At 44.0% G+C, this 27,001-nt stretch overlaps 1 protein-coding gene across 1 annotated transcript in view; it reads left to right on the top strand.

The window, feature by feature from the left end:
* Window positions 1-24,473, top strand: part of Lonrf1 (LON peptidase N-terminal domain and ring finger 1) — a gene marked incomplete at its 5' end in the record, with an annotated part of 32,604 nt that extends 8,131 nt beyond the window's left edge. Inside the window, 11 exons of the mRNA XM_005362638.3 lie at window positions 5,788-5,906; window positions 7,689-7,811; window positions 10,878-11,027; window positions 11,518-11,758; window positions 11,866-11,962; window positions 13,564-13,678; window positions 15,072-15,193; window positions 17,585-17,743; window positions 17,850-18,012; window positions 20,748-20,900; window positions 22,943-24,473. Coding sequence (XP_005362695.1) covers window positions 5,788-5,906; window positions 7,689-7,811; window positions 10,878-11,027; window positions 11,518-11,758; window positions 11,866-11,962; window positions 13,564-13,678; window positions 15,072-15,193; window positions 17,585-17,743; window positions 17,850-18,012; window positions 20,748-20,900; window positions 22,943-23,101 — 1,601 coding nt within the window. The remainder of the gene's footprint in view (window positions 1-5,787; window positions 5,907-7,688; window positions 7,812-10,877; window positions 11,028-11,517; window positions 11,759-11,865; window positions 11,963-13,563; window positions 13,679-15,071; window positions 15,194-17,584; window positions 17,744-17,849; window positions 18,013-20,747; window positions 20,901-22,942) is intronic.
* Between the last annotated feature and the right edge of the window lie 2,528 nt (window positions 24,474-27,001).

The raw sequence follows: 27,001 nt of genomic DNA, 5'->3' as shown, positions 1-27,001 counted from the left end.
AGGCTGACCTCAAGTTCCCCATTCTGCCTCAACCTCCCCACATGCTGAAGTTAATGACATGCACAGCCTTCCCCAGCTTAATTCCTAATTTTCTTTATTTTTCAATTTCTCAGTATGCATTTTAGAACTTTTGCAGTATGGCAAAAAAAAAATCTTTAAGATGGGTTAAAGAAACAATTATAAGATTCCTGCTAATGTTGTGGGTCCCTGAAGACAGACACAACGATGAGGAACCATGGCTAGAGAACTCTTTCAGCCCATGTCGTGCGTGGGCAGCTCGCCTAGTTTCTTTAGCTGTGCAGCAGAGTTTAGCTGTCTGATGATGATAGTACCAAGTGCAAGAGGAAATGAGAACTCGACCGAGGAGTTCAGATGGGTCGGGTCTTGGTGTTTCCTGTAGGTCACAACACACTGTCGGAGCTGGATCCACAGAGTAAAAGTGATGGAGAGGGCACTTATCTCCAGATGGAGCCGCTTTCAAATGCTGTGTGCATACAGTGAAGGACTGCAAACAGTGTAGTACGCCACGTCTTCCATGCATCAGTCCTGTGCTAATTTCTCATTACTAGCAGCGTAGAGGTAAAAGGCAAGAACGCTGGGTTGAGAATCTTTGGTTTGAGAATCTTGAGTCTGTCATTCCCAGCCGTGGCAAGCGACATGTATTACAACTAGGGTCTCGTGCGTGCTGGAAAAGTCCTACAGCACCAAGCTTTGCCCCCAGCCCTCTTCACTTTTTATTTTAACAGGCCTCAATAAGTTACCTAAGCAGGCCTTGAATTTGAGATGGTCGTGGTTCTGTTTCCCTAGTAGCCGATATTACAGGCCTAAGCTCCAGGCCCCATCTCATAAAAGTGCATTTCAGTGGTGGTGCGATGTCTCGCTAGGTGCAGTGCAAGCGTGAGGGCTTGAGTTGAAGACTCAGGTAGGAATGGATGCAGCACCGTGTGTCTGTAATCCTACATTTCTATAGTGGGAACAAGAGAAACCGTCTCTTTAGGAAAAAGCTGAGAACTTGATGTTTGAGCTTGTCCTCCGACCTTCACGTGGTGCTGTGATGTGTATACACCTGTTCTGATGCACACAATTTTCTTTTTAAGTTTTAAAAGCTCAGTCATAGGTAATGAAGTAAAGGATATTTGTCATTTGTCCCAGATGACAGCGAGCAGGGGCCAATCCTAATGGTATTCTGTAGCAAGGCAGACTCGAGTGGGAAACATCCTGGGAGGAGGTTGGATCTGAGTCATGTTGGATGGAAAAGTCATCCGAAGAAGAGGGCTCCGTAAGGGCTAGAATGACGAGGAAGGAAGACTGAGCAAAGGGAGGAGTCAGGACAGAGAATGTCATCCACAGAGCAGCCCTCTCTAGTTGGAAATTGAAATGGGGGAGGGGGTGATAGGAAGAAGAAAGGCCGCAAGAGGCAGGGCCCTAGGCAACACCTGTGACTTGTGGATGGTGAAGACAGGGTGAAGCCAGTGGCAGGAGAACCCTGGCTTTTGTAGTAACCCTGAAGAGAGTCTAGAAGCCTAACTTAGGTCTACGGGCAGAACTGGAAGAGAGAAGAGAGACTTGGCAACGCCGAGGATAGCTTTGATTTGGGGAGTCGGTATCAGCTGTATCACTGATAGAACAGTGAAAGTACTTCTTGATGGCAAGCAAGCTGATTTGAGGATAGCTATAGCAGGTGGACGGAAATACGATTGTGAAGTTCGGCTGGAAATTTAAGACTGGGGGCACAGACCCTAGAGGTAGATAATGGCAAAGACTAGCTCCGTGCCTGGTCCTGGTGGCAGGAAGCAGCTAGGTTATGTCAGAGTTCAAGACCACCACACCTTTTTATCTATTTATTTTTGGCCAGGTCTCACTATGTAGCCCTAGAATTTAGCAGGTAGACCAGGTTAGCCTCTAATTCAGGGTCTTCCAGACTCCCAAATGTTGAGGCGACAGGTGTGCAGCACCACGCCAGGCTGTAAGAGCCACAGCAGTTGTCCACAGTGTGGTTAGCCTGAACCGTGCCATCCCAATGCCTCACTGTTGAATAGAGTGTATGCATAGCATGCCAGGCATGTGCTCGGTGCCGTGGGCCCTGCAGTAGTGGACTATGGTGCCTCCGTGATGTCACAGGTGATAAAGCCCTTTGTTTACTCTGGTGTGTTCAAGCGCAGAGAGCAGGTGCTTCATCATGGTTGACTTTCAGACTTGGGTTGATGGCACAGGCGGTGCAGATTGCTGGTTTTGGTTGGCTTTCTTGAAAGTTTATCTGGAGAGTGAAGATTCTGTGTCTTGAGTATACTAAGGGCCTGAAGTGGTGTGCTTGGCTCCCTTGTAGAATTAAGTATGGGACGTGATCAAGTGGGGTGGGCCTGCTCTCTTCAGAAGTGATGGGTGTAAACTCACTGACCACACTGCTTGAGTCACTTAGAGTAATTATTAGGTAACATTTGACCTACAAGGAGCTGGGCAGTGTTTTAAATTCTGCGCTCCTCTCTTAGAGTACACCCACTTCTTAGGGCTGGGTTTGGGGGCTTAAGCAACTGAGTGTTTGTAGAGAAGATTTGGCCCCTTTTCCATTTTTGTCAGAGTGAGGACAGCTTCTTCTCTTGTTTTATAATGGCGTTTGTTTATGCATCGTGACTAGGAGGGCCTGGCACTGGGTGGCTTCATGGTGGTGGCAAACTAGGGCTGACTGCACTATACATGACTCCAACCAGAACCATGTCTGGCTGGAAAGAGGCTAGCTTATACCCCTCTAGCCCCACCACCGTGTTCCAGTAGTATCTATCATCTGGACCCCATGTGCAAAAACCTCACCAACTTCCCCAAACTGCCAGCAGCTGGAGACCAAGTGCTCACGGGAGCAGGAGGAAGCTGCTTCACATTCCAGTCCTAGCAGGTGGATGGGAAGATCTGAGTGTGTACCATGTGCCAAGTGTGAGATAACTTGTTGTAAACATGTGGAAGTAGAAGAAGTCCACCAAGGGGTCCAAAGACAGAGTAGGCTGTGCGTCCGCTGTGAACCCCTCTAGATGGGTCTCTGCCCGCTGAGACAGCTGGAAGCCCCTGAGCTGTGATGAACATCCCACTTCCTGGATGCTGAGGCTTTGCTACTTGCTCTCTGGGCAGTGATGGCCACACAGTCTGTTCCCCAGGCAGTGCTGCTGGTGAGCTTCCTCTTTAGGTTGTAAGGTGCCCAGAGGCAGGTGGAGTGTAACCGACGGAGCTTGAGCACTCACAGATTCAAACTGTGTGCTAGGACCTCTCTAGTTCTTGGTTAATTCATCACCGGGCTTTTTAAATTTCTGCACAGTTTTGTTCAGAGATCTGTTTTTAAGTTGTTGCTCTAAGAAGAAACATGGAATTTTTGTCATGTCTTTTTCAAAGTACTTTTCTCAGGTCTTTCAGAATTGCATGCCCCAAGTTTGGGTCATAGTCGCCCTTTCTTCCAACTCCTCCCAGATGCCCTTCTCCTCCCTCTTTTGTGTCCTTTTTTCTTCTTCCACCCACCTAATGCCATTGTATGGCGCATGGAGTCATGGATGTGTGACCTTACACTGGAACATGGTTGACCTACCCATTGGCAGCAGTCTTAAAGAAAATGGATTCTTGTCTGCCAGCAGCCAGCAGTTGCCAAGCTCATCCTCCGCTGGGGAGGGACTTCGTGGCCACCTCCTCTCTCCATGCTGGCTTTGCTCTGGCTTGAGGATATATGGGGCTTGCGCATGCTGTTACCACCATTGTGAGCTCATATGCGCAGCTACCATTTCTTATTATTTAGGAAGTATTTCTCATGAAATATTAATTCAAAGTTTTTCACTGATGTAGAATTGAGGGAACAATATCATTTCAGTTCTCAAGCCTGCTGCAGAAACTTAAAAGTGCCTAATTGAGTTGTTAAAGTGGGGGCTATCTGTAGAAAACATTGACTTAAAAACTAGAGTAAACCAGGAGCGGGTTTTATTAAATGTATTTTTGGAGGCATTAAGAGACATTGTGTCCTTTTTGCAACAAGTGATTTATTTTATTAACATAAGGTTTTGAAGGCTCAACATGAATAGTTTTAAAAGAAGGCTCAGCTGAACATCCTCAATAATTTATTAAATTTTTGCTTAGACTTCAGCTGACAGTTTGTCTGCCTGTAATACTTGATTACAGCATTAGAAGAGGACAGCTAAGTGCTGATTGGATAAGTTTGGTTTCCAAGGCATGCGCATAGGACAGCTAAGTGCTGATTGGATAAGCTTGGTTTCCAAGGATACGCATAGAGGACAGCTAAATGCTGATTGGATAAGTTTGGTTTCCGAGGATACGCATAGAGGACAGTGAAGGAAACGGGGTGACTTCCCGGAGCTCTTGAAACTAGATGTGTGTATTTAGGTACGAGTCCTCTGTGGCTGGGAATGAAAGATTCGACCACAACATAATTCTTTCAGCCCATTCCCTTTAGAATCGGGACACTTACACCCTCATAAGACAAACCTTGGTCACTTCCCCATGCCTGTGGAACTTTCGTCTGAAGTGGTTTTGTTTGTTTGTTTGTTTCTTTGTTTTTATAAACAGTAATTTACAAATTAAAATTTTGGGGGTGAGGAATATAATCCTATTTTCATTTACAAAGTCTCAGAAAAGGCAAGTTTTCTAAACAGGCAAAACATGACTTGAAAATCTTTAGAGGGTACTTTTTTAGGGGAAAAAGTAGGTTTCTTTCTTTTCTTTTTGGTTTTTCAAGACAAGATTTCCTTGTGTAAAATCCCTGGCTATCTTGGATTCACTTTGTAGACCAGGCTGGCCTTGAACTCACATATCACTGCCTGCCTCTGCCTTCCAAGTGCTGGGATTAAAGATGTGCCAGCTAAGAGAAGTCTTCATACAAGTAATTTTTGTTCACAAAAACATTTTCAGTATTCCTAATTATAATTCTCACCACTAAAATAATCTTTTGATAAGACTTCTGTTCAACTTTTGACATAAGAAGTTGTTGCAAGAATGCTATATTGGCTTAGGAATCACAAATCATTTCTTTTTTTTTTCTTTTTATTGAGCTCTACATATTTCTCTGCTCCCTTCCCTGCCTCTCCCTTCCCCTTTAACCCTCTCCTAAGGTCCCCATGCTTCCAATTTACTCAGGAGATCTTGTCTTTTTCTACTTCTTATGTAGATTATATCTATGTATGTCTTTCTTAGGGTCCTCATTGTTGTCTAGGTTTTCTGGGATTGTGACTTGTAGGCTGTTTTTCTTTGCTTTATGTTTAAAAACCACTTATGAGTGAGTACATGTGATAATTGTCTTTCTGGGTCTGGGTTACCTCACTCAAAATGATGTTTTCTAGCTCCATCCATTTGCCTCCAAAATTCAAGATATCTTTTTTTTCTGCTGTGTAGTACTCCATTGTGTAAATGTACCACATTTTCCTTATCCATTCTTCAGTTGAGGGGCATTTAGGTTGTTTCCAGGTTCTGGCTATGACAAACAAAGCTGCTATGAACATAGTTGAGCACATGTCCTTGTGGCATGATTGAGTATCCTTTGTATATATACCCAAAAGTGGTATTCCTGGGCCTTGAGGAAGGTTGTTTCCTAATTTTCTGAGAAATTGACACACTGACATCCAAAGGAGCTGTACCAGCTTGCATTCCCACCAGCAATGCAGGAGTGTTCCCTTTACCCCACAATTTCTCCAGCATAAGTTGTCATCAGTGTTTTTGATCTTGGCCATTCTTATAATAATATTTTGAGGATTAGCATAGTAATCATTCTAAAATAACCAGATCCTTGTGAACTATTTCTTTCAGAGCCTAGCGACCTGACTCTCAAGATCTACAGAGCAGAGTCCTATGCTGGCCTCCAGGAGTTCAAAGCGGCCATCGAGGATCTAAACGCGGTTCTCTTTCAGCTTCCCAACTGGCCCGAGGTAAAGTGACTTCACATCTGCATGGGTTTCAAAGTGCAGCTCTGAGGGACTTCAGTTAGAGTGACGAGTCTTAACACAATGTGTGGTTGGCCTCAGATGGAATACATAGTTTGGAGCTAAGTCAATGATGTGTTTGCCAAACAAGCTTAAAGGCCTGAGTTCAAGAAGCCTCAGAACCCGTATGTAAAACCAGGTGTCTTGGCACAGGTTAATAATCCAAGTGCCAGGGAGGCAGAGACAGGCAGAGCCCTGGGGCTCACAAGGTGACACCTGACGGGTGCCATTGGTTGGCCTTTAGCCTCTGTGCATACCTGCCTACACAAGACCATATATACACAAAAGAAAATCATTTTTGAAAAGAAATATATAGCCTCCTAGAAATTTAGTTAAGATAAGTATGTTAAGCCAATTTTCTTATCAGGAAAAAAAATAATTGTTAAAAAAAACCCAAAAAGTCCAAAACCTTTCTTTCTCAAGTAAATTACAAGCGATTCATGACACAGAAAAATATTATGCATATTTTTAAATAAAAATTTCAACTTGCTATTTTGTAAGATGGATTCAAGCTTGACTCCCCGAAAGAGTTTGTGATGGAAAGAGCATGATCCTTGAAGCTAGGAGATTCTGTGAGATGATAGGGTTGCCGTGGGGTGACTGGACAGTGAATTTATACAAGTTGGCCTTGCCTGGGAGGATTTTAGAAGGACCGAGGGAGGTGTATAAGATATGATCCATTTACCATTCTCCTGATTTGCTCTCCTGGCCATTGGCACAAGACAAATAGCATTAAGACTTAAAAAGGAACAATTTCTCTGGTATTTTCATTGAAACAGTGTAATAAGAAGTATAGTTTTCATACTGGAGAGATGGCTCAGTGATTAAGAGCACTGGCAGCTCTTCCAGAGGACCTGGATTTAATTCCCAACATCAATGTGGCAGCTCAGAATTTTCTGTAACTTCAGTTCTGATTTCCATAGGCACCAGGCATGCGTCTGCTACACACACATACTGTAAGCCGAACTCCATATGCATGAAATAACCCAAAATTATTTTTTGAAAAGAAGTGTGATTTTTCTTCACCAATTGAAATGATAGCTAAGAATGGATATGGACAGTATTTGGCTCCTTTAAAACGCTGTTTAGTTCTCATGATCCTGGGGCTCATAAGATCACTTCCCTCTGACCACATAAGATGTTTCCAAGCTGCCTGCTGTGGAAGAACCCGCACACTGAATCTTTGCAGAATTCATGTGGTTTCTAGGATTCATCTATTGTAATAGGACTTGAATTCATATAATGGAGAAAAGTAAGACAACAAGGATTCTGATGAGTCTGTGTCTATAAGTACTTTCTTAAGACAGACTTAAAGAGAAAGATACATTCTGTAGTTTCCAGCACCCTTGGAAGGCTGTTCACACCACCTGTTAACTCTAGTTCTTGGGGATTCAGGTGCCCTCTTCTGGCCTCCTCAAGCACCTGTGGACACACACATACACACACACACACACTCAAACATGCACAAATAAAAGATGAATAAGTCTTTACATCAGTAATCTCTCAAGTGAAGATGTATCTCTGTTCTTGAGAGACACTAACTGCTATGAACATCGGTTCATTCACTTTGAGGCCTCAGTTTCCCCACTAGCATTTCTTTGGAGTAGCACATATGCTTTGTCCTTCTCGGTTGCAGAATCCACATATCTGAGAATCCTTTGTTTGTTTCCTGGGTGGTTTTGGCCAAGAGTTCCGTGCATAAAGTTTGGTGTGTGTGCTTTGTTGAAGGTCTACTTCAGGAAGGGGAAGGTTCTGCAGGACGCGGGGTTCCTGGGCGATGCTTTACAGCTCTTCCTCCAGTGCTTAGCCCTTGATGAAGACTTTGCACCCGCAAAGCTACAGGTAGAAAAGGTAATGCAGTATGTTTGCCAATCGTCTGTCTGTCTAAGCCAGGCTTACACCCACAAAGCTCCTTATAAAACAGGGAGACAAGGGATGCAGGGAGGAATTTTATCTGAGGAGCAGGGACAAGCACGGTTTTATCTTTAGATACTGAGTTCTTGATGAAATCAATGAATTTCATTCACAGATATTTCAGTGTAGTAGCTTAGCTTACTAATACAGATGCTTCCAAATGTAGGTTCAACATCCCTAATTTGAAATCAAACACCTGAAGCTTTGGGGATGGAATGCCGTGCTTTGTGTGAAAAAGTTCGCATGTGACTGATTAGTCACAGTCAAACACAAAGCACAAGAGCACTGAAAACATGATACAGAGTTACCGCCAATGCGTACAAGGTGCTGACGGACAAGTTTTGAATTTAGACTTATGTCCCATCCCCAAGCTATCTCTCCGTAAATACTCCAAAATTGTCCAGTCAGAACCAAGCTGGTAGTCCCTGTTGGGAGGTGTTTCCATTCTCCCCCACTCAGGAATCTCAGGACCTGCCTGTGCCTTTCACTCAGGCCCTTTTCCTCCCGTGGTCGACGGTCGTGTTGCCCCGTCAGCTTGTTCTGCCTCGTTTATCTCAGCGCTCCACACATCTCTGCACGGACTGCCCTGTAAAGGCTGACATGGCTGTTATTTTAGTAGACAGTAGGACTGGAAGGAGTGGAGAGTGAATGACTTCAGAGGGAAGACCGGATCAAACCAAGTTAGACAGACAGTGTCATCCAAAAAAAAAAAACTTAGCTCTAGTTGAACTGACACAGCATATGAGAAGAGAGGGTCTTTGGAAAATTCTTTGAGAAGATCCTCTGATTTAGAGTCTAGCCATGTGACCTCAGTGCTCACAAAACACTTGTTCTTTGTGGTGTTAAGAGTGTGGCCTTTCATAAGGATCCCCTGGGTCTATGTCAACTACGAGGTGTCCTGAGCCCCATCTCACAGAATCAGCACCCCTGGAACTGGGGAAATAAATTTAACAGGCTGGTTTGGAGAGCTTTGTGCACCCTGAACTAGGAGAATTTTGAGATTTTTTTTTTCTCGATCCTCTCCTCCCTTAAGAATCCAGCAGCACTTCTCAGCTTGATCCTACTGCACTTACATACTGGCTTTGTGGGAGCCTAGGCTGTTTGATTGCTCACCTTACTAGAACTGGAAGGAGGTGGGAGGTCCTTGGGCTTCCCACAGGGCAGGGAACCTTGACTGCTCTTCGGGCTGATGAGGGAGGGGGAGTTGATGGGGGGAGGGGAGGTCAATGGGAGGCGGTGGCGGGGAGGAGACAGAAATCTTAAGTAAATAAATAAATAAATAAATAAATAAATAAATAAATAGTAATAAAAAAGAATCCAGCAGCGAGGTGTGCACATACCTTCTAGCCCAGCATCTTCACAAACCTCGTCATCTGGCCCCGTGTCTGTTGCCATTAGCTCTTGGTGAGACTACAGACACTTAAGGAGCTTGAACCTTGCACCTTCCATGCTGGTGGGTATCCTCCTTGTTGACAATGATAGTCTATAAACCGTGGAGTATTGTGCATACAAAGTAGGTAATGTCCACTTCAGTGAGAGTTTAGGAGCAGACAAGCAGTGTGACAGCGCCCACCCAGTCCAGGCTTTTCCTAGCCTCCCAGAGCAGTCAGTCCCCACCTCATGCTCCCAAGGAAACTGCCATTGGGATTTCTGTCCCCTGGAGAACTCTGCTCATTTTAGAATTTTGTGTGAGGCATGCGATGTGTACTCTGGGTTTCCATTTGCTTACATGCTCTATGTGGGAAGTTTTTGTTTTTGACCCACGTGTCCCACTACATGAACACACCACAGTTTGTGGTTTTCAGTTGGTAGCAATCTTCATTTGCTTTGTTTCCGTGGTACTCTTTTGGAGGTGGTAGTGGTTGCAGTGTTTGTTTTACTGTTGTTTCAAAGCATTTCATTGCAAATACCTGGGAGAGGAGTTGCTGAGTTCTAGGGTAGAGATGTGTTTAGTGTTTTCTTTTTTTCTAATTAGAGGAACTATAAATGTGTATGTGTATAGATTTTTTTGATGTTTTAGTTTTTCAGTATTAGGGTTCACACTGAGCGTGAGAGTGTCACGTGAGAGCTCTTTACCGGTGAGCTTCATCTCCAGGCCCTAGGTGGCTTTCTAGTAAGTGGATATTGTTTGCGCATCTACAGACTTGCTCTATTCACACTGTGTTTATTTCCTTACACTGATTTGTGGATAACCAGATTCTGTGTGTTTGAGCGATGGTACACTCAAGAAACCTAACCCTGCTGCACATAGAAATATGACAGTTTATAAAATGCCTTTTTCTTTCAGCCAGGCATTCCCTCCATCTTAATAAACCTGTTTATTTATGTGAGTGACTGGCATGTATTGCTCACCAGACCACCCTGAAGTGTCTGTCGTGCAGCCAGCTCCATTTGAACTCCTAGCTGTTGCAGGGCCGCTCTTTGCTCCCAAGCAAGTGCCCAGCAGTACAGGCCACCATATGGGTAGCTGGTCAGTGACAGGCTAAGTTCAGTGTAAACACGGGTACCTTTAGCGTTTTGTGCTTGAGTCCAGGTTCCTTGGTTCACACAACACCACAGTAGTCAAGCTCCAACCTGAAAACACACTAGTGTGGACACCTCAGTCTGTCTGATGGCATCAGGCTCACTGATAGACTAGTTTCTGCTTTTCATAAAATCCCTTCCCTTTATCATCCTTATGTAAAAAGCCAGCCTTTCCCTTGAGTGCCTTCTGGGCCACTTTATGTCTTCCTTCCTTGCAAAGGTTTGACTCCCCCCTCATTTTTTTCTTGAAGTGCTATGATCCCTCCTGAGACATATCTTGGTTTGAGAAACTTTAAAATATGTTTATTTTTTTCCCCTGATCACTAAAAATAATGCCTGTTGCTGCAAACACCTCCCAGAATTTGAATAGGTAATTATGTTGCCATTTGTCACCAGATAGCATATGTCTTGTTATACTTTTATATTATTTCTTACAGACAGTATATGTCTTCTGTTATACCTTTATATTATTTCTTACAGATCTTGTGTGACTTGTTGTCACCTGACAACTTAAAGGAAGGCCTGAAGGAGTCTTCCTGGAGTTCCCTACCGTGGAGTAAAAACAAACCTTTTGGTTTTCCTTCCGTAGTGGAAGAGCCTCATTCTCCTGGTGAGCTCAGCCTGAAGCAGGTAAGGAGTGGAAAAGATGACCGTTTGCTCTGTACCCCAGCCTCCTTACAGCTAAGGCCCCACTTTCTCGTGGTCAAGCATTAAGACATGTTTAAGCGTGTGTTGCATATCTAGTTATAGTTACAGGATCCTGTCTGCAGCTGTTGACTTATACTAAAGCTTGGTATGTAAAATGTTTTCTCTTTGACGACCATTTTAGGTCACTTAACTGTCAGAGAACGGACAGTGTTTTAGAAGACGCAGGTGGCTGTAAATAGTTTATTCTCGTCTCGGAGCGTCTGTCTCCGTTAGCACCACTGCCTTCCACCTCACTGTGACATCAGCAGCTGATGTCTAAGGCCGTGTAAACACTGACAGAAGTCATGTTGCTGCCCAGTATTAGAGCTAAAAAGTTTTATTAAATGAGTTAAGATCTCGCTTCCACGTTTCTTTTGGGCAAGAAAAATAAACGGTGAAGAAGAGAGTTACCTTTGTTTATTGTGTTCTGTAGACGGAAGAACGGCCAGAGGATGCCCCAGAGCCTGTCAAAGGGAGTTTAAATCGTGCTCGGTCAGCACAAGCCATCAATACCGCAGCAGTGCCTGCCAGAGAAGATGGTTTAAAACGCGTGTCCTCGGAACCTTTACTGTCCGCTCAGGGAAGAGGTGTTCTGCTGAAAAGGAAGTTGTCTCTCTTAGAGCAGGACATGCTTATTAATGAAGATGGGAGGAACAAACTGAAGAAGCAAGGTGGTAAGGCTTCCTCTCTGCTCTCCTCCCCGACAGGTACTGATTCAGGATGGCCTTTGAACCTTTTCCCTTTTCCCTAAGTAGTAAAACCCTGTCTGTTTCTTCAATAGAATCTCCCCGTGAAGACTGTGTGTTTTCGTTAGCTTATGGTGACATCCCAGAAGAATTAATAGATGTCTCAGATTTTGAATGTTCTCTCTGTATGAGGTAAGTATATCACATTTTTTTTAAGATGGCTGTATTGATAGAAATGTCATATAGCTAAAGGTAATGTTGGGTAAGATAAAGTCGTGATATTGGTTAAAGATCAGAAGGTAGAATTTTACTCCTAGGTTTAGCTTTTTACACCTTTGAGGAGAGAGATCTCTAAATCTCAGATTTCCAAGTTTGGACAGTGAGGCAGTGTTTGCACAGCCTGTACCTCAGTGTAGGGTGAATCTGGTTGGTCAACTAGGAAAAGAATGTGGGAAATTGTAATGTACTGCATAAGAATACAAATTACGTATTTTATGTATTGTCCTCATAGTAACCATCAAGTCCTCTTAAAATAGCATGTAATATGATTTCCATTATGTAAATATTTATGATTCTGACCATTAGAATCATTTGAAAGGACTTCTCTCATTTCCATGAATTATGGTAGACTCGCGGGTTCACAGCCTGTCCAAGGCCTGGGACTGGCCATACGAGGCTGAGCATAAGCATCTGTGAGCTCCTCTGCAGGTCTTTTCATTCTGAAGCTCAGTTTCCTTACCCAAGGATGACACCGTATGATTTCTAAAGCATATACAAATCTGGCAGTATGCTGGGAAAGCCAGAGGGTTATCTTTATGAAATAATTCTGGAATAAATACACTTTTCTGTACTGAGAGTCATATCTGATATTACATTCTAGTCCTTCCTCAGTCATGTTTATTCTTTTCCTTTTGTGAAGCAGGATCTCACTGTGTAGCCTGTGCTGGCTTTGAACTCATGATTGCTCTTCCTCATCTTCTAGAGTGCTAGGTTAAAATATTGGGATTAGGGCTGGAGCGATGGCTCAGAGGTTAAGTAAGCACACTGCTCTTCCAGAGGTCCTGAGTTCAATTCCCAGTACCCACATGGTGACTCACAACCATCTTTAATGAGATCTGGGACCTTTTTCAGGCAAACAGGCATATAGGCCGGAGGGAGAACACTGTATTTTAAATGAATGAATAAATAAATAAATCTTAAAAAAAAAAAAAGATTGGGCTTAAATACCTGCTCCTCCATGCCAAGCTAAGTCCTTCTTTCCCTAAATTAAATTTGAAGTTACTATGCAAAATGAGTTCATCATGGCATCTTTATACTTGTGTCTGTACAGTTTGCTCAGAATGTCCTTTTTTTAGTTTATTTTATGAAGCAAGACTTTTATCAAACTAAAGGACCATTTTTAATGAGTCTGTATAAAAATCTGATGACCATCAATGGCATACTTTATTTTATTTTATTTTATTTTTTGAACTGTCTTTGACATCTACATTTACTTTGAGTTTGCTTTTAAGGCTCAGTTTGGATTGGCCACCCTCAACTGTTTGGTGGCCACTGGTGTCCATCTAGTGGTCGCTGCAGTAGTCAGCACGGTTCTAGGCCCCTGGAGCATGCTTCTGTTGGTGACGATCTGTCAGAAGGTTAAGGAGAGCACAGTATACTTAGCATTGCCCTCTTCCTCCTCCCCTGCCCCTAGCTTGGCCTCCCTCCTCCTCTAAGTAGAGACGTGTGTTGTGGTCCATTATTAACAGACGCTTATGGCGTGAAAGCTAACTTGTACTTTTTTTCGATTTCAGGTTGTTTTTTGAGCCAGTAACAACCCCTTGTGGACATTCATTCTGTAAGAATTGTCTTGAGCGCTGTTTAGACCACACACCATATTGTCCCCTCTGCAAAGAGAGCTTAAAAGAGGTTCGTGTGCGTTTGTATCTGTTTATTGGCCTTAAGTTTGACAGCATGGTTTGGTTTCTGTTCAGCCACAAAAAATGATTTTATTTTCAAAGTGACTCGCATTATACATTCTGTCTGACCAAGTACATACTGCTTATTACCCATTGTACTAACTGGTTTTGTGTGTCCGTTTGGCACAAGCTAGAGTCATCAGAGAGGAAGGAGCCTCAATTGAGGAGATGCCTCAACTGAAATGAGATCCATCTGTAAGGCCTTTCTCAATGAGTGATCAATGGGGGAGGCCCCAGCCCATGTTGGTTGGTGCCATCCCTGGGCTGCTGGTCCTGGGTTCTGTAAGAAAGCAGACTGAGCAAGCCATAGGGAGCAAGCCAGTAGGCAGATCCTCTTCATGGCTTCTGCATCAGCTCCTGCCTCCAGGATCTTGCCCTGTTTGAGTTCCTGTCCTGACTTCCTTCAGTATGAACAGCAATGTGAAATTTTAAGCCAAATAAATACTTGCCTCCCCAACTTGGTTTATGGTCATGGTGTTTGGTCACAGCAATGGAAACCCTGACTAGGACACCATATTGTTCAGGAAAAGAGAAATTGAGAGTTGGGAAGAGACTAAAGTTCAGTTGCCTGGTCGGGAAGGTTTGGTTTTAATGATGACATTATTAGGGGAAATTCTGCTGGCCTGCATCTCACCCAGACTGGGCGCCTGTTCCAGAGCCCTTATCACCTGGAGCAACTGACCTGTAGAGTCTTCTGCGTGTAGAAATGGTCCAGCTCTCCTATCCAGTTTGGTGGCTGCCTGCCACATGTGGCTACTTAACTTGTGGCTCGGGTGGCTGAAGGTTGAGTAGTAGTGGTTAGTTGATTAGTAGCTTCTAATCCCAGCACTTGAGTAGCTGAGGCAGGAGAACCTCAAGTTTGAGGCCAGCCTGTACTACACAGTGAGACCTTATCTCACAGAAGCAAGCAGCACTCCCAACAACAAAAGTGATATAGAGACTTCATCATTGAAAGCAGACAAAACAAGAATTGTTTTGAGTTTCCGAGATAAGACAGTGCATTATTTTCTTCATCCACATCTTCCTTTTACTTCTTAGAAATTGGCGTGTGTTGTGGGAGATGGCAGGGCCCAGGCTGGCTGCTGCCAGTAAAACTCCTAGCAGGGCAGTTTCTACACAGGAGCTTGGTTCCAGCTGCGTCTCCAGTCTTCCGCACTGAAGCAGAGGCCCAGGCAGGTTTCTTGTGTAGCTTCACAAACTGCAGGGCTCCCCTCACTGATTAAATGCAGTCAGAGTCGAGTGTGTCAGTTCATACTAGAGGCTTTGCTCTCCGTTAAACTCTTACCTGCTTTATACAGTATAGACAAGCATCTGCTGGAGTGTGAAGTAATTCTGTCTTTCAGTATCTAGCGGACAGGAGGTACTGTGTCACACAGCTGTTGGAAGAGTTAATAGTGAAGTATCTTCCGGACGAGCTGTCGGAGAGGAAGAAAATCTATGATGAAGAAACGGCCGAGCTCTCACAGTAAGTGTCTTATTAAATTAGCTGAGATTATGAAAACAGCAAGAGAGCCCTTCCTGAGCGAGCAGGATTCAGTCAGTCTTGCACAGAGGTGTATCGTAACCAACTATCGATCAGGGTTCCTGCCCTGAGGAGACGGGATCGAGGAAGCGATCAGGAGAGTCCGGGTGTTCTGCGGGGAGTCAGTGCTGCAGCTCTGGACTGAAGCAATGTTGGAGTCATGGAGGGATTTCCTGCCCTGACAGCAGGCGGTGGAGTAGGTAGAGGCGAACTAGGTAAGGCAGATGGGAACTGGTTTCCCTCATCCCAGAGCAGGAGGAACATCTGCCCACATTAGCAGGCATGTTAACAGGCTAGAGCCGTGATTCTCACCCTTTCTAATGCTGTGACCCTTTACTACAGTTCCTTGTGTGGTGGCGGCCCCCAATTATACAATTGGTTTTGTTGGTATTTCTTAACTGTAACTTTGCTACTGTTATGAATCATAATGTAGCTACCCGTGTTTTCCAGTGGTCTTAGGCGACCCCTGTAAGGGGGTCATCTGACCCTCAAAGGAATCATAACCCACAGGCTGAGAACCATTGGGCTAGAGACTTGGAATGGGATGGGAATGAAACATGACGGGAAGCCTCAGGGATCAAACCCTCAGTAAAGATAGCAGCAGGCAGAGCATGCAGGTTGGCAGGAGGACGAGGAAACATCCAGAGGGTGCTCGCAGCTGTCCCCACTGCCATGAACTGACGTGAGCTGGGTACGTTTGCACGCTCTGCTGCCATGCACTCCTTCTTTCTTGTTCTCTTTCCCTGAATATTTTTGCTGTTTTGATCTTGGATCTTTGAATTTCTTTGCTGGGTTTTTAATTTCTTAACTGTTTCCATCACTTCTTACGACTGAACACTGAAGAACACTGCTAATTTTGTGTGTTGTTATTCCTGAGGAACTGCTTGCTTCTATTGTTTTCAAAACACAAGTAGAACGTGCTGGATTTCTCAGTCTTAAAGCAGAAGGAATTAGGCGTGTGCCCTGTATTCTCCCAAGTGTGCCCACGGAAGGCTTCCCAGGCTAGTGGTTCTCAGCACAAAAGCTCCTGGCTCTCTTTTATAGCCCGGCAGTGGTTTGTCCTCCCACAAAGCTGATGTTTGTGTAGTTTTATGATAGAAGATATTGAGTTGAAAACTCTGCCTCCTTTTGATACTCAGCGAGAAGCCTAGATTAGAGAGCGGAGGTAACGCTACAGATCTGGAGTAGTGCAGCCAGCCCGCCCTTAGGAGAGAGTCAGCAAATGGCAGGAGCAGCAAGTAGAAAGCCGAGAGCGGTGGCCAGAAGCTGGGGACATCCGTGCTTGCTAGCAGGGCTGTTTTTTTAACTGGGCTTTCCTGTTGAGCATCGCGTGTCCTTAGGTCATTAGTGGTCACGTGGCAGCAATATGTAAAGGGAGTGGAAGGAAGCAGAGCTGTAGCCGTGGAATGTGCCCTCCATGACCTTACCAGAGCAGACACTTACTCCAGCAGACGTGTACCATGCTGGCTGCCTTATCCCTCCCTCCTCTCCACAGTGCTGGCACACTGTAAGTCAGTGCAACCCTGGGCCTCCTGGTGGGCAGCCTAGCCCTCCATCTTTGGCCACCCCATGCTTTGCCCATACTCTACCCATACGCTACGGACTCCTCCTGCAGCTGCCAGCTTCCAGCCACTCCCCACAGTGCTGCTGTGAATATCCCTTTCTGCATCTAAATGGTTTCTAAAAGGACAATCCCTGATCCAAAGAAAAATGAACATTTCTTACCTTAAAACCCTGTGGGGTTGCTGCTGTGGAGCCAGGCGCTAGGATGTGCATCTCTTCTTCCGCTGCCCCCACAAGGCCAGGCTTTCTCATCCTTGCCACCCGGGCATTGCCCTTTGCCCTCTCACTGTTCAGTCTGGGAGAAGAAAGGTGACGTCATCTAAGTTACCTGACAGAGCATTATTTTATCTAGTTATCTCTGTTGATAGCTTGAAAACACCATGCTTAAGAATTTGTGTCCATTTTAGGAGCCCATTTTCTTCTCAGTGTTCTGTGATAAGAGCTGTAACTCTGTCCTGTGTTGGAAGTATTTTGAAAGAAGTTCTCAATGTACAATGTTGGTTATGAAAAACTTCCTTTTGATTCTTAAAATAGTTAGTTCTATATTATCCCCAGTGTTTTAGCATTCAGGCTTATGAATAAGAGGAACAGAGATACAGCAGTGTGAACTTGAGGAAGGGGAGCTGCCTCCTGTTCAAGCCAGGAATAGAGAGCACATGCTTAAAATAGATCTTGCTGTTGTTTTTGCATCCGTGTTTTTTTACTGTTGTAAGCCTGATATGTTTTTGCCATTTGATTTGGCCTATAACAATGAAAGTTCTTTTCTTTCAGCTCAACCAAGAATGTCCCAATATTTGTCTGCACTATGGCCTACCCCACTGTGCCGTGCCCTCTCCATGTATTTGAGCCCAGATACAGGCTCATGATCCGAAGGAGTATACAGACCGGAACCAAGCAGTTCGGGATGTGTGTCAGTGATACACAAAACAGGTAGGCAGACTCTTTGTGACCTTTGACCTCTTTGTTTACACTGGATCTTTCTTTGTGTCTGGATGAGACTTCACACACGTTTGCTCAAACACTGGTTTTCTTTTAGTTTTGCAGATTACGGTTGTATGTTACAAATTCGAAATGTGCATTTCTTACCTGATGGAAGGTCTGTGGTCGACACGGTTGGAGGAAAGCGGTTCCGAGTCTTAAAGAGAGGAATGAAAGATGGATACTGCACCGCAGACATTGAGTATCTGGAAGATGTTAAGGTATTGAAAATGTTCTTTCTCGGGTGTGTTCTGGGCTCTCGCATCCTAGGGCTCAGTACCTACATGTAGGGGAGCTTTTCTGGACACAGGAACCAGTTCAAGTCATCATTGCCGCTTTTGAGGATTAGCTGCAGTTGCCTTTCCTCACCTCGATCCTGAGTCATCTGCTCATTCAGGAGAACATGGGGATGAGAATCCGCAGCCCCCTCATGTCCCAGGCATCCCAGGAACCACTTACGAGTGGCAGCTGACTAAATTGAACTTCTAGGTCATCGAAGTTTTAAGTTTGTCTTTACCTTATTTTATTTGATTCATTAATAATTAAAATTATTGTCATTCATAGATTAAAATTTAATGTGAAAGTAAACACAAAATTCTTTCCTGGTTGCACTGTGTGTTGGGATTTTTCCTCTATCAAAACAATCTTAATTATAAAAATAAATACAACTGGATGCTACTTTAAAATGGTAGGATGTCCTAGATAAGACATTGCCAGTGTATATGTGCTGCTGATAGCTTTCCTAAGGAAGGTTATAGTGACCGACATCTTTCTACCGGGTCAATGTGGCCTCTCAGTGTTGTCAGGACCTAGTTTACCAAACTGGAATTGTTTCAAATTGAAGCGGTTTCTATGGGAAAGGCAGGATAAAACATAGGTCTTACGTTGTCACTATTCACTGATCTGTTTTGGCCTTCATTTCAGTCGATGTTTCTTGACTGGTGGGTTTAGGCACCCTCACAGAGAGTCCATGGAGTTCTCACAGTTAGCAGCCAGAGAGAGGAAGCAAGAACGCTTCGTTTGCCAGGGATCTAGGATGTGCAACAAAAGTGGTTGACAGCTGACTGACTTGCCCTTGCACCATGCTGCCGGCCTCTGTGGTGATAGACTTGACTGACCTGGTGTTGCCTGTTCTCTCTTAGAACGATGTCATGCGGGAGGAGGCAGAGGCAGGCAGGTCTCTGAGTCTGAGGCCAGCCTGGTCTACAGCATGAGCTTCAGGACAGATGGGGCTATGTAGACCCTGTCTCAAACAAACAAAAATAGGTGTTATGGGGGATACTTTGCTCTGTCAGTTAGGGAAGAATATTGAATGCATTGAAAATTGATTGATAATGCTTGGCTGATGGAATTGTTTGCAAAAGACAGTGTTCTTTGTAAAACTTTTGAGCCTACTTTAATTTTAGGTAAATTTGTATAATGATATATCACATTTTATGAAAAAGTCCCTTGCGTGTATAACTGAATATATATGGCTGAAAGCTCATATCTAGGAGAGTAACGTATTGGAAGTGTGTTTAGAAACTGCTGCCATGGTTTGGAGACAGGGCTCATCTTTGGCCATAACAATGTCTAGGGATTCTTCTTACCCTTTCATATGTTTTGGCTTTTTGCTTTTGTTTTTCTCCATTCTGTTATGGAAGATCTTAATTTTATTATTTACCTTTTCTTTTTGTGGTAGTAATTCTACTTTCTGTAATGTCTAATGAAATTTTAAGCTCCATTTAATTGTAGCAGTGTCCTTAACCTTAAAAAAGCTTGCTTTTGAAATTTGTTTGCCTCTTGGCTGGTTTTGTTTTTGTCTGACACAAAGCTCTCTACCATTTTTACATTTTAAACACAGCTCATGGATATATCGTGTCATGCAAATCATGACTGATTTTAATGCCGAGTTTCAAGTTTTAGTTTAGTTTCTTCAGAAGTCAAATGAGTGGCCTTTTATGTCTTCTGTCTTCTGTATTTCAAAACCTCCCTGAGTCCCTTTGTTGTCTTGTGTTAGTCATCCTTTGACACATGAAAGTCTGAGTCATTCAGCTTTTTAGAAAATATTTCATTCATTCATTCATCCATTCATTCACTCATTCATTCGTGTGGGCACAGGGGCACTCAAGTGCCATGGTGCTCATGTGAGGTCAGAGGACGACTTTTAGAAGTCCGTTTTCCTTTTCACCATGTGGGTCCCCAGCCAGGTTGTCAGTTTCTGTAGCATGTCCCTTTACCCAGCAAACTGTCTTGCAGGCGCCTGCTTGCTGTTTGTTCGGATGAATTAATGTGCCATAACAGAGCCCATCCAGGCACATGGCCAGTGGGACAGGAGCGCGGTAGAGCCTATAAAAATGCATGAGTTCCTTGACTGTCCCCCTGTGTTCTGTGCGTCTCCTGGCTGGAAGACGCCTTTCATCTCACACTCACCATCTGGGCTCTAAAGGGTTCATGGAGGGGCTACAGCTTTTATGGCGGAAGCTGAAAATTGTATACTCTGTTCTCTGCCTTTTGGTTTGCCAATTTTGGGGCAAGTATTTTTGCTGCTTTTTGTTTCTGTGTTTTGACCCAGTTCTCTGGTAAAAGATGTGTTTATGGCTGCCCTTTTAATACTGCTTTCTGCCATGTGGTTTGCACCCTAGGCGACCCATTTTTCTTCTTATTGAAGTAACTATTTTATTCCAAATCTGTGCAGCCCTTCAAACCAGAGCTCATTGTCCACCATATTTGGTTCTTCTCAGGCTGTCGGTCAGACTGCTGCCTGCTCTCAGTGGAGATCAGGCCATGCTCTTCCCGGTGACTCCCAATAGGACTCTGTAGGTGGAAACACCAGCTGATATTGCATGAGGCTGTCACGCTGACAGTCCAGCGCTAGTGTGGACATTCCTCCGTTCAGCGGCACTTTTTTGTGTTCTGTGTGGTTGATAAGGGCTGGGAAACTGGACCCAGAGATCTTACCAGCCACTCTTTGTAGATTGAGAACGGAGATGAAATCCAGAGCCTGAGAGAGCTTCATGACCTGGTGTACTCGCAAGCCTGTAGCTGGTTTCAGAATTTAAGAGACAGATTTCGAAGCCAAATCCTTCAACACTTTGGATCAATGCCTGAGAGGGAGGAAAACCTCCAGGTAAGATGTTGCTACAGACGGTCTTACTTTTTCATAAATCCAATAACTTTACACATTTCCTTGTGTTATTTTCTTTGATCCCATCTTTTGAATTACAAGTACATTCTCTAGAGCACTGATACCTACTGCATGCAAGGATGCCTCAAGGAAAGAGGGCCTCGGGGGGAGGAAGGGCTTGTGTGCGGATTTCCAGAGGGGTGAGGGCTTTCAGATGGAACACTGGCCGCCATTAAACTGACTGTGAGGCCACTGTACTTCCAAGCCATCAGCTGCCACTTTGACCATTGAGAAGTGTATGTTTTCCCATCTTTTAGAAACTGCTCACCTCTCCTTTTATCCCTATGTCCTATTCACCGCTTCAAGTCCCTCTTGTCTGTCTGTGTTTGACATTTCTGTTATAACTATCATTCTTGGGGTCCACTCAAGTACTGGGGTTGATGTAAAGCTGAACCTAACTAGTGATGTGATTAAGGTACCCTCCGTGCATGGAGCTCTGTAGGAGCAATTGCAGACACCAAGAGGAGTTCTCTACCCTGGGGAATCCAATCACAGACCCACGAGGAACAAGGGTTAGGCACAACATTTTGAATTAAATCAGCATATTATGGTTAGAAGATAATAACGCCATAGTAGAATAGATGTAAACATCCGAAGATCAAACAATAATAGATCCCCTTGTGAGGCACCATCTCTCCTTCCATCCTTCAAAGGTTGGTCTGAGCCTGTCAAATCCGAGTGATTCTCTTTTCATCTGAGGACAGGACCCATGCTGTGTTTAGTGTTATGCCATGTCTTTGCCTATTTTGGTGTTGAATCTGGCCAAACAGTATAGAAATGGCTTTCATAAGACAAAGTAGAAAAGTACATTTAAAATCTTTAGAAAGTAACTTTTTTAAAGATCCGATGGTATTTCCCCATTGTCCTCACTTCTGTCCTGTAGTTCAGTCACTGCCACTGGTTTCCACTAATGATACCTTAGGAGTCAGGGAAACAAGGCCGCCACCGAGTGGAGTCCAGAATCGAGTGCGCTGTTTGATGGACAGTTAATACCGCCACTGGAGACTGGAGGAGGGGTCAGCGGGAACCACTCCAGAGGTCAAACAGCATGTCACAATGATGCATCTGGAATGGCAGAACACCGGGCTTCACACAAACTTGTGAGGAAAGTGCTACAGTTTGAGGACCGCAGGGAGTGCCCATTGTCCCTCAGCAACAGCCGAGTGGATGGTTTCCTAGAATCCTCTGGAATGCCGCTCCTACGCACATACTTTGGAAGAGTTTCTAGAGAACAATGACCTCTCTTTCCAGTTTTCGCATGTGCTACGAGTGCCATTGGCCTGGCTGAGTCTAACCTGGAGATATGTGGAGGACAGGGTTCTGGGAAATGTTGTCTGGGACACAGAAGGACATAGACATAGAGCAGCCAATGCCTGGAGCCATCCCGTCTGCACTGTCACGGCTCCTTTGTTGTTCTGAAAGTTGGTGTCTCGTGCTTTGTGAATACCAGCACAGTGAGCAATAGGCAGGCTCTCAAATCCTTTTGCTTAAATTTGTTGTCTTGGTGGCTGCTCCTGAAATGTACAGGAACTGCCTTGCCAGAGACATATTAATCTTTCAAATTGGGAAGCCAAGTTTTTTTCTTCTTTTTCAGGATTCTAATTTTTGAATAAAAATTTCAAGTATCAATTAACTTCCTGCAGTGCTTTAAATACCAAGGTTTGGCCCCGTGAGGCACTTGGCAGGACTGGGGACATTTGACTGTTGGAGGGAGATCTGCTGTTGATGTCTATAGTGGGTGGAAGTCACAGGCACCTGCCGAAGGGCTGCAGTCAGGACTGGAGTAAAATCCTAACTCCATAGCATGGGAGCTGAGAGACCATGGGTGATTACATCACAGTTCCCAGCTTCAGTTCCTCAGTGTCTGTGGGCTTAATAATCCCCTGCCTTATATGATGAAGAGACTTGGTAGCACCTAGCATGATTACTTTGTAGTGTTTACTATTATATTTTCTTAACACTCTGAACTGTTTGGTTGGTTTTAGGCGACCCCCAATGGGCCTGCGTGGTGTTGGTGGCTGCTGGCAGTCCTTCCTGTAGACCCTCGGTATCAGCTCTCCGTACTGTCAATGAAGTCTCTGGAAGAGCGGCTAACAAAGATACAGCATATCCTGACTTACTTCTCTAGAGACCAATCTAAGTAATGAACTGCTTGGATCTTCCTTAGCTTGCTCTTAGCCCCAAGACTGAGAGCGGCTGGATCTCATTTTAAAGTCACCCTAATCTGGCTCCATCGACAGCCAGATTGTCCGCTGCCTTTGCACACCCAGTGCTGGTGTAGGAATTAAGGAAACTTTTTTTCTTCAACCTCCTGAATCTCGTGGATCTGCAAATGAATACCTTCCACTGGGTCCTAGACCACTAAGAACTTGCACAGAAAACACACACTAAATGTGTGTTAAACCTCTACGTTGTGATGAAGTTGCACTATGTACCCTACTCTAATTGAACTAAGTACTCTGTGTGGATGCTGCGTGCGTGCGTGCGCGTGCCTGTGTGAATGCAAAGCGTGCGTGCATATGTGTGTTTGTATGGGTAGTGTGTGTGCTTTTACTCTGGCTTTAAATTTTAAAAGACAAAAAAAAAAGCCATAAAGAGTGAACTTGCTGAGGGTCCTCTATTGCCCACGTTTACAGCGGTAGTCCTAGGCGTTTTCGCAGATCGAATTTGCCTCAGATTTCTTTGTCCTGATGCTTCTATTTGCACAAGTATATCAACAATGGTACAGAGTATCATTCTTTGTTGTTGGAAATCCTGCTCTTGCTGAACTGTCTTGGCCATTGACTCTGACACAGTTTCCTATTTATGTAAATCCTTGCATCCCCGCGGCCAGCAGGCAGGGATGCTGTCTAGAGCCAGTCTCCAGGAACAACTGCAGACCTGACATGGTACTGTGCATCCATTCATAAAACACTTAAAACTGTGAAAATATGGTTTACATTACAATGTACATAAAGGTAGATGGAGAACTCGGTTCACCCAGTTAGCTTGTCCATTCTAGGGGGCTTTTCACATTAACTGCCCGTCTCTGTCATTTAGAGTTTGACATGATAACTTGTATTTAAGGAATTAGGTAGCGTATAAATCTGTCGAGGATCTGGGGGAGGAGGAGCTTAATGTAGAACTAAGCTTGTAAGGTTTTGTTTTTCCTCTGGTCTCGGTGCCAATGTTAGTTATGCCTTATTCATATCCCAGTTAGAGTACCGTGCTGTGACATGGTTATATCCATGCTGCCCTACCTACCCTTTGGTAATTATTTGTTGCAGATTTGTGACTGTCTCTATTATCTTTCTTTTATGTAAGTAATTTGTACAAGTTTCTTAAAATTTTTGCTTTTGCTTATTTAATTTTGAATAAAAGCTAAATTCATAATACGTTTTCCCTTAAATTATAAAGTGATGTAAAAAATCAATACAGGGACCAAGATATATATATGAACATACATGTTTGGTTTCCTGTTTTGTGGCATGAGGCTTAAGTTGTAGGTTTTTTTGGTTGGGGTGGGGGTAGTGTTTTTTGAGACAGGGTGTCTCTACATAGCTCTGGCTGTCTTGGAGCTCACTGTGTAGACCACATTGGCCTAGAACTCACAAAGATCCAATTGCCTCTGTCTCCTGAGTGTTGGGATTAAAGGCTTCTGCCACCGCCTCCAGCAAGTTGTGGTTTTAAAACACTTTATAAACAAAGAATGTGATGTCTTGAGGCTTCAGGTCCAACAGCCTTTGTCTAAAGTATTATTTTTTAACCTTAAAAAAAAAGTCCCTATAGGATAAAGATAATTCTTTTTAAATACGCAAAAAAAAAAAACATGTCACTAATGAATTTAAAATTTTAAAGATAAAATTCTGTCTACATTCTTGCCCATCAAGACTCCTTGTCCACGCTTGGTCATTGTTGTCCCCAGGTCCTTAAGATTTCCCCGATATTGCTTAGGTTTTGTTTGCAGATGAGATTTCACTGTGGCCCAGGCAGATCTCGGACCTGCCACTCTCCTGGCCCAGACTCCAGCTGCTGGAATTACAGGTTCACATCCCCATGCCTGTAAACCACACCTTTGGCTGCACCTGTGCAGGAAAGACACAGAAGACCCCACTCAGACCCCCAGTTAACCTGGGCACAAACATCCCCAGCACCTGTTGGCACAGGTCTATAACTCAGCTGCTATGGGGGCTGAAGCAGGAAGATTTTGAGTTTAGGCCAATGTGGGCAACTTAGTCTCTGTTGGAAAATTAGCATGAGCCAGGCCCTGGCTGTGATCCCTATCCCTGGCACCATTAACAAAGAAGAACGTTCACAGAAAGCAGCCAGTGAATGGATAATAAATTACCCAGTGCTCCCTTATTAATAGTTCTTTTATCATTGCTAGTACTTTATCAATAGCTTTGGATTGTTAAACTTTCTTGTAATTAAAAAATACTGCTAAGTGCCTACTAAAATGGGAATGTGTGTAAATGGTTTACCGCTACGTTTCTCAAAACACCAGACAGTGAAAGTAGTCCCTTGATGTTAAATCCACATGTTTAATGTGTACGTGTGTACTACACACGAAGGTGGGCTTTGAATGGTTTCTATATATGGATGCATACATACACCAATGGGAGTGTGTGGGCCTTGTCTATTATTTATTCTGGTTTTGTGGCAGATGCTCTGTGGCAGTCAATAGACTTTTTTAAGTCTAACTTTTTTTTCTCATCATATATTCTATATATCTTATCAAAAAGGAAAGCAAAGAAACAAATTTGTCTGCCTTATCACTTTAGGTGCTTATGTAACATCATAGGTATAATATTTTTAGCTAAAGTGCCTAGGTTGCTGCTTTTTACGCCTGCCTGCGGTTTAATTCTAGGTCTGACTCAGATGCTTCAGGCCAGGGGACTGTGAATGCCACAGCATTCTCTTTGTGTTTTGCTCCCGAGGCTTGTGGGAGTAACGAGGATTTGTTCACAAACCCCACTGGGGGCTCTCCAACTGCTCCAGCAGTTCAGACAGCTTTAGAGGTCAAAGACTGACCTCCAAACAGAGCTGAAATAAGTGCTTACACACTGATTGTGGGGACAGTCATCTGCAATCTCATCACTCAAGATCACAAGTTCAAGGATGACCTGGGCTACATAGGAGACTCTGTTTTAGAAGGGAAGAAAAAAGGTTCCAGTTGAGGAAGGAGATTATGAACGAGCAAATCGCTTCCTTCTCCCCAGATTTCAATAATAATGCAAAGGGAAGCAATGAAGATGGCATATGATATTAGAGCCTCAAGAACTGGCATGTGCTTTTGAGAATATCTAGGTCTAAGAGAAAGCTGGTGTGTTTGGCCAGAGGAAATCATGGCTTTGAAGAAGTGGAGAACTAACTGTAGGCCAAGTGCACATAGCTCAGCCCCCCTCCCCCACACACATTCTCAGAGATGATCTTGGCAAACATACTTAGGGAATGTTGGTGTGAATTTGAACTTGTCCCCCACCCCGGCTGTGCTGTAGACAGAAACAGCAGTTGGGCCGGAGAAGATTCACCATAACCTTGCATAGCTACTGATCTCCTGTGGAATCAAAAACCGTGACTCAGAGATAAGTTACTAGACTACCTCACATTGAACAGGAGGTTCCCAAATGTCCCATGGTCAGCATAGCTGGACTACCTCCACGGGACCAGTAACCCCAGATGTTTTATCTCCAGCAACAATGATGAGTGACAGGCCAATCCTCGACGTTTAAAGATAATGAAGACAGCAGTGTGCTGCGGTCAGGGCATGTCACAATCCTCCCAAATATGAGAGAACCAAGAAAGTTTCTCAATCTCCACCACCATTAGGGACTTCAGTAACATTCAACCAATGAATTAATCAGAGTGAAGTCCTTCGCTGAGCCAAAGAGAAGCCCGAGGGCAGATAATGAATCCAGTGGAGGATGGGGCAAAAGCCTTTCCCGTATGTAGAGTTCAAGAGAAGAGAATGGGAGTGGGAAGGACAACTGACATAAATAATCGTTAGAGGAAAATTAATGCCTGGCTGGCTAAGAGAAATTTCTTTTTTATAAAATATTTATTTA

This window comes from Microtus ochrogaster, linkage group LG7_11, assembly GCF_000317375.1.
Source record: "Microtus ochrogaster isolate Prairie Vole_2 linkage group LG7_11, MicOch1.0, whole genome shotgun sequence".
NCBI classification, from domain to species: Eukaryota; Metazoa; Chordata; class Mammalia; order Rodentia; family Cricetidae; genus Microtus; species Microtus ochrogaster.
The sequence above is the reverse complement of the archived record's forward strand: the minus strand, read 5'-3'. Positions and strand labels throughout refer to the sequence as shown.